Source organism: Rhinoderma darwinii, unplaced genomic scaffold (genome assembly GCF_050947455.1).
Source record: "Rhinoderma darwinii isolate aRhiDar2 unplaced genomic scaffold, aRhiDar2.hap1 Scaffold_834, whole genome shotgun sequence".
NCBI lineage: Eukaryota > Metazoa > Chordata > Amphibia > Anura > Rhinodermatidae > Rhinoderma > Rhinoderma darwinii.
This window is the reverse complement of record NW_027464402.1, coordinates 55001-62825: the sequence shown is the minus strand read 5'-3', so window position 1 is coordinate 62825 and position 7825 is coordinate 55001. Positions and strand designations below refer to the sequence as shown.

The 7825-nt window shown below is 39.8% G+C and overlaps 1 protein-coding gene across 1 annotated transcript; it reads left to right on the top strand.

Annotated features, from left to right (window-relative positions):
- The first annotated feature begins 1822 nt into the window (after positions 1-1822).
- Positions 1823-3218, top strand: LOC142731602 (bromodomain and PHD finger-containing protein 3-like). The gene has a single exon (XM_075849450.1). The coding sequence runs from the start codon at positions 1836-1838 to the stop codon at positions 3216-3218; it is 1383 nt and encodes a 460-aa protein (XP_075705565.1). The 5' UTR covers positions 1823-1835.
- The last annotated feature ends 4607 nt before the right edge of the window (positions 3219-7825 follow it).

Genomic DNA, 7825 nt, shown 5'->3' with positions numbered 1-7825 from the left:
GGTTTCTTTTGTTATTTCACATCAGTGCCTCTGCAATTGTGAACCAATATTTTGTAAATCACCGAATTAGGCCTCAATTTTACATGGTACTCTTTACTCCTGAGCCCTGTCAAATGTCCAGGCAAAATATTAGGGCCACATGTAGGGTGTTTCTAAAACCGGGAAACACAGCATAATAATTAGAGAGCTGTCTTGTTATGGTGGCACAAACTGGGCACCACAAATTGGCATATCTATGGAAAAAATCCCATTTCCCTTCTGCAACATCGAGTGCACACTAATTTCTGCAAAACACCTGCAGGGTTAACATACTCACGACACCCCTAGGTGAATACCTTGAGGAGTGTAGCTTCCAAAACGTGGTCACTTCTGGGGGGTTTCCTCTGTTTTGGTCCCACAGGGGCTTTGCAAATGCGACCGCGCCCAGAAACCAATCCAGCTAAATCTGCACTCCAATATGCGGTATTGCCTCTGGAGAAATTTCTTTGCTTTTTTTCCTTTAGTTCTTGTGGAAATGAAAAAAAAATTGCAAAACCTACATCTTCTTTGAAAAAAATGTAGATTTTAATTTTTACGACCTACTTCCAATAATTTCTGCAATGAACCTGTGTGGTCAAAATGCTCACTATACCCCTAGATAATTTCCTTGAGGTATGTAGTTTCCCAAATGGGGTCACTTTTGGGGGATTTCCACTGCTTTGGCACCGCAAGAGCCCTTCAAACCTGACATGGTGACGAAATTATATTCTAATATAAAAAGAAGGTACCAAAATCCTCTAGGTGCTCTTTTGATTCTGAGGCCGGTGCTTCAGTCTATTACCACACAAGGGCCACATGTGGGATATTTCCTAAAACTGCAGAACCTGGGCAATAAATATAGAGTTGCGTTTGTCTGGTAAAACCTTCTGTGTTACAAAAAAATGCATTAAAAATTAATTTCTACAAAAAGAAATGAAATTTGTAAATTTGCTTTAATTCCTGTGAAACATCTAAAGGGTTAAGAAACTTTCTAAATGCTGTTTTGAATTCCTCTGAGGGGTTAAGTTTTTAAAATGGGTGTGAGTTATTGGGGTTTTCTAATATATAAGGCCCTCAAAGCCACTTCAAAACTGAACTGGCCTCTGTAAAAAACAAAAACTTTTGAAATCTTGAAAATGTGAGAAATTGCTGGTAAAGTTCTAAGCCTTGTAACGTCCTAGAAAAATAAAGATGTTCAAAAAATGCTGAAAACATAAAGTAGACATATGGGGGATGTTAATTAGCAACAATTTTGTGTGGTATAACTGCCTGTCTTACAAGCAGATACATTTTAAATTTAGAAAAACACAAATTTTTGCAATTTTTCGATACATTTTGGTGTTTTTCACAATTAAATACTGAATGTATCGAGCAAATTTTGCCAGTAACAAAGTCCAATGTGTCACGAGAAAACAATTTCAGAATCGCTTGGATAGGTAAAAGCATTCTGAAGTTACCACATAAATTTAAACATGTCAGATTTGAAAAATGAGGCTCTGTCAGGAAGGTCAAAAGTGGCCAAAGAGGGAAGGGGTTAATGGAGAATCTACTTTATTTCTCAGAAAATCCCCAACAAAAATTCAGTAAGACGTCCTTTTTTTCCGAACATATGCTGATAAAGCAGTAGTTTGTAGTCTGTTGCAAAGGAGCATCAAAAACTAGCCTTATGCTTTGTCTGCAGTAGTATATTCATGTATAATTAGTTACAACGTGGTTAAAATTTTTGTTTCTGGATTTCGTAAACCGTTTTATACTAATCCTTATTCCTTGTGTTATATTACTTTACGTCTATCTTGCAGGAACTGTCACTTTCGGACATGAGAAAACCACGTCGTAAAGCACATCAAGATGTCAATGGGCCACAGTCTTCATCTCCTTGTTGTTTTTCATGTACCCCTACACGAGAGACTTTGACCTATGCTCAGGCACAGCGAATGGTAGATGTTGAGATTGAAGGGCGTCTTCACAGAATTAGTGTTTATGAATCTCTTCGGATTGTTTCAGAGGATGAGCTTACAGCTCAAGACATAACTGAGTGCAATAGCAATAAGGAAAACACCGAGTTAATTCTCTCTACCAATTGTCGGAAAAACGCCAGCAAAGGTAAAAAGCGTGAGCTTTGCCCAAAACATGCGGTGAATACGAATTTGGAACAACTACCACACCCTGTATTCCGTGTAGCAGAGCAAGTTTCTTTAGAAAATACACTGGAATCCCCTATTTTGCCTGACAAACTTTATCGCTATATTGAGCGCCCAGTGGAAGAGATAGAAAAAGATGTTGAGTATGATCTTGATGAGACTGATCTAGCCTGGTTGGAGATAATCAATGAGAAACGGGAGAATGATGGCTTTTCTACAGTACCTGCTGACACTTTTGAACATTTGTTAGATAGGTTGGAAAAGGAATCTTACTATCAAAGTCGCCGTGTTGGTATGACACAGTCATCTATTGATGAAAATGCATTTTGTTGTGTATGCCTGGATGATGAGTGCCATAACAGTAATGCTATATTATTTTGTGATATGTGCAATCTTGCAGTTCATCAAGAGTGCTATGGTGTACCATATATACCAGAAGGACAGTGGCTCTGCCGTTGCTGTTTGCAGTCACCATCAAAACCTGTTAGTTGTGTGCTTTGCCCAAACCAGGGTGGAGCTTTTAAACAGACTACTGATGGAAGATGGGCCCATGTAGTATGTGCAATCTGGGTTCCAGAGGTATGCTTTTCCAATACAGTGTTTCTGGAACCTATTGAAGGTGTGGATAATATCCCACCTGCTCGGTGGAAGCTGACCTGTTACCTTTGTAAACAAAAAGGACATGGTGCATCAATTCAGTGTCACAAGGTAAACTGTTATGCAGCATTTCATGTCACATGTGCACAGCGATCTGGGCTGTTTATGAAGGTGGAACCACTACGTGAAACTGGGCTTAATGGCACCACCTACACTGTGCGCAAGACTGCATATTGTGAAGCTCATCGCCCCCCTGGCACTCAACTGAAAGAGTCTATTAAAAGCTTTCTTGAAGTCAATGACCAGGACAGGATAATAAAAGATAAAGATGAAGGAAATAAGAAGAGGAGAAGTGGAAAGAAGTTCTTTGAGAAAATCTTTGAAAAGAACAACGTAGAACTTGTGCGTAGGAGAAGTCCTGTGCCACTTATGACTGTCATACAGATTCCTTTTTGTAGGTAAGGTGATATTGTTATTCATTTCAGCAATTATTCAGCTGATATGTTTTTATTCCCAGCTAAGCTGCCAAGCCAGAATTTAATTTTTTTACTACTACATTTTTATCAAAATTCCCCTGATCTTGTTAAAGTGTAACTAAACATCTCAAAAGTTTTGATTGGTGCGGGTCCAAGCATAGAGACCCCCACTGATCACAAAAATTGAAGAGGCAGTAGCGCTCAGGTGAGCGATGTGCCGCTTTTTGTTTCTTATCGGCTTTCTTTGGAAAGCCAAGCGAGCGGTGTACAGGCTCATAGCCTTTCTATTGAGCCTGTGCACCGCTGACTCTGCTTCCCAAGGAAAGCCAATCCGAAACTAAGCAGAAAAGCGCTCACTCGAGCGCTTCTGCCGCTTTGTTGCTTAGTTTTAGTAACTGGTGGGGGTCTCAGTGTTTGGACCCCCACCGATCAAAACTTCTGACATGTCAAATGTTTTTCGTTAACCTTTAACTCTTGCATTTACCTTTTGTGTGTATATTTTCCTCCAGTAGTTTTAACACTTATTTATTTCAATGATAATGTGATAAAGGGAACCCTTGTGGAAATAGATTTAATTTCTAATAAAATGTGGTCTGATTGATATCTAAATCACAATGCTAGACAAATGCAATCAAACTAAATTAATAACACACAAACCGTTGTACTGCTCATGGCTTTTATTTGAGCAAATTGAGTAAATATCCCAAGTGCAAAGATAAAAATTTGTAAAGGTTATGTACATCTTCGAAAGCTTGTTTCTTTTTTTTAAATTAAAATGGCAGTGTGTTTTGTGCAACTTTATAATTTAGTTCTTATTAAAAACAATTTTTGCTTTGAGCTACAGCTGCTCTGTATTCTGTATACAGAGCAGCTGCCTCTTGCTCTAAGACCTGAATATGTAAGGGTCCGCGGGTCTGACAGGTTCAGTGTCAGCGGATCCTGCGTGTCTGACACCCAGGATCCACCTGTTCTCTATCACATCTGAGACATGCAGGAACTGCTGAAACAGTCAGACTGGGTTCACACAACCTATTTTCAGACGTAAACGAGGCGTCATATGCCTCGTTTTACGTCTGAAAATAGGGCTACAATACGTCGGCAAACATCTGCCCATTCATTTGAATGGGTTTGCCGACGTACTGTGCAGACGACCTGTCATTTACGCGTCGTCGTTTGACAGCTGTCAAACGACGACGCGTAAAATGACTACCTCGGCAAAAAAGTGCAGGACACTTCTTTGCAATGTAATTTGAGCCGTTCTTCATTGAAGTCAATGAAGAGCAGCTCAAGATTTACGAGCGTCAAAGACGCCTCGCATAATGCGAGGAGCTTTTACGTCTGAAACGAGGCAGCTGTTTTCTCCTGAAAACAGTCTGTCTTTTCAGACGTAAAAGGCACTTCTCGTGTGCACATACCCTCAGTCCCGTGGACCTGACTGGTACAGCATTCAGCTTAAGATACAGCTGCTCTGTATTCAGAGCAGCTGTGTCTCAAAAAGTTAATACATTTTTTAATAAAAACTAATTCTAAAGTTGCACTAAACACAATTTACTTTTTATTTAAATAAATCCCCAAAAAATTTTTTCAAGGGTTTACAGGACCAAGCTCATTTTGGCCTTCAGGACCAGCCCCATTTTTTCACATTTGACGTGTCACTTTGTGGTAATAACTTTGGAATGCTTTTATCTATCCAAGCGATTCAAAGATTGTTTTCTCGTGACATATTGTACTTTAGCAGCAATTTCTCACATTTTTAAGAAAATTTCAAAAGACCTATATTTTCAGGGACGAGTTCAGTTCTGAAGTGGCTTTGAGGGGCCCATATATTAGAAACCCCCATAAAACACTCCATTCTAAAAACTGCACCCCTCAAAGTATTCAAAGCAGCATTCAGAAAGTGTCTTAATCTTGAGGCGTTTCACAGGAACCAGAAGCAAAGTAGAGGTGAAATTTACAAATTAAATATTTTTTTTTGCCAAAATTCATTTGTAATACATTTTTTTCTGTAACACAGAAGGGTTTACCCGAGAAATCCATCTCAATATTTATTGCCCTGATTCTGCAGTTTTTAGAAATATCCCACATGTGGCCCTAGTATGGTAATGGACTGAATCACCAGCCTTCGACGCAAAGGAGCATCTAGTGGATTTTGTGGTCTTCATTTTATTAGAATATATTTTAGGCACCATGTCAGGTTTGAACAGGTCTTGTGGTGCCAAAACAGTGGAAGTACCCTATTTTTGAAACGACACCCCTCAGGGAATTTATCTAGGGGTATAGTTAGCATTTTGTCCACACAGGTTTTTTGCTAAATTTGTTTGAATTAGTCTGTGAAAATGTCAATTTTCTTTTTTTCTGGAAAAACGTAGAATTTTCAAAAAAAAAAAACTATTACGGAAATACCCCACATGTGGTAATAAACTGCGGTTTGGACTCACGGCAGTGCTCAGAAGGGAAGCAGATTTTACTGGAATAGTTTTCAGTGCAATGTTGCATTTGCAACTCACTGGAGGGACCTAAACAGTGGAAATCCCCGAAAAGTGACCCCATTTTGGAAACTACACCCCTCAAAAAAAAAAATTCTAGTGGTATAGTTAGCATTTTTAACCCACAGGGTTTTTGCTGAATTTATTGGACTTAGTCTGTGAAGATGAAAATCTACTTTTTTCTGAAAAAACATAGAATTTTCTAACTTTTATAAGGAATAAAGGAGAAAAGCCCCTCAACATTTGTAAAGCAATTTATCAGATTACGGCAATACCCCATATGTGGTAATAAACTGCTGTTTGGACCCACGGCAGGGCTCAGAAGGGAAGGAGTGCCATTTGGATTTTGCAGCTCAGATTTTGCTGAATTGGTTTCTGGGGGCCATGTCGCATTTGCAGAGCCTCTGAAGTACCAGTACAGTAGACCTTCCCAGGTGTGATCCCATTTTGGAAACTATACCTCTCAAATAATTAAATTAGAGGTGTAGTGAGCATTTTGATGCCTCGGGTGTTATTTTATTAGAATTGGGCAGTGAAAATGAAAAATATGTTTTTTTACAATAACATGTAGATTTAGCTCATAATCTTTAATTTCCACAAGGAATACAGGAGAAAATACACCCCAAAATTTGTTACACAATTTTTCCTGAGGTAGGGAAATCCCCTATATATGGTTGTAAACTGCAATATGGACACAAGGCAAGGGTCTAAAGGGAAAAAGCGCAATTTAGTTTTTGGAATGTAAATTTTCCAAAATTGGTTTTAGGCACCATTTTGCATTGCGCTGAGGTATCAGTACAGTGAAAATCCCCAAGAAGTGACCCCTTTTAGGAATCTACACCCCTTAACCCCTTCCCCCAATTTCACGTACAGTTATGTGATGGGAACTGGTGTTTTCCCGCAATTCCACGTAACTGTACGTGAAAGTGGTGGAGCTGGCTCATGAGCTGAGCCAGCGACATCACCGCTGGGTGACAGCTGCATGTTACAGCTGGCACCCTGAGGTATCGGCAAGGACCGGAGCTAGCCTCCGATCTGACTGATTAACCCCTCACATGCTGCGTTCAATAGAGATCACAGCATGTGAAGAGTTTATAGCCACCGGCACCCCAGCAACGTGATCGCTGGGTTGCCGATGGCTGCAAAGTCGATCGGAGGCCTAATACTTACCTCCCGGTCTGCCAGTAATGGAATCCTCCTATGCCCAGTCGTCGGCGGGGCCCAGGAGGCTTCCGGTACCATCGGCAAGATGCTTCCGGCACAGAAGCTGAGCCGGCGTCATCAGCAGTGGGTGTCCACTGTATGTTACAGTGGACATCCCACTGTAAAGGCAGGAACCGGAGCCAGCTCCGATTCCTGCCATTAACCCCTTCAATGCAGCGATTCAATGCAATCGCTGCATCAAAGCGGTTTGTATGAAATCGGCAGCCTGCCATGCGATGGCAAGGCTGGCGACTGCTACCATGGCAACAGGAGGCCTAACAATGGCTTTCTATCTGCCATTACGGTTTAAAGTAATAAAATAAAACACAAATCTCCCTTTTTCCCTTATAAGTCATTTATTATTGAAAAAAATAATAAAGCCATACATATTTGGTATCGCTGTGACCTTAACGACCTGAACTATAAAAATATTATGTTATTTATTCTATACTGACATTATTGCTATTTTTTGGTCACTTTCTTCCAAAAATTGAAATAAAAAGTGATCAAAAAGTCGCATGTACCCAAAAATGGAACCTATAAAAACTATAACTCGTCTCGCTAAAAACAAGCCCTCATACAGCTCCGTCGACGAAAACATTAAAACCGTTATGGCTCTCACAACTTGGCGACAGAAAAAATCCATTCTCTTTACAAAAGTTATTTTATTGTGCAAAAAGTTGTAAAACATAAAGTCCTAGAAATTAGGTATCACGGAATCGGACCTAACCGCAGAATAAAGGTAACATGTAATTTATAACGCGTGGTGAACGCTGTATAAAAAGAACTAAAAACATATGCCAGAATTGCTGTTTTTTGGTCACCTTGCCTCCCCAAAAAAAAAGAATAACAAGTGATCAAAAAGTCGCATGTACCCCAAAATGGTACCAATAAAAACGAGAGC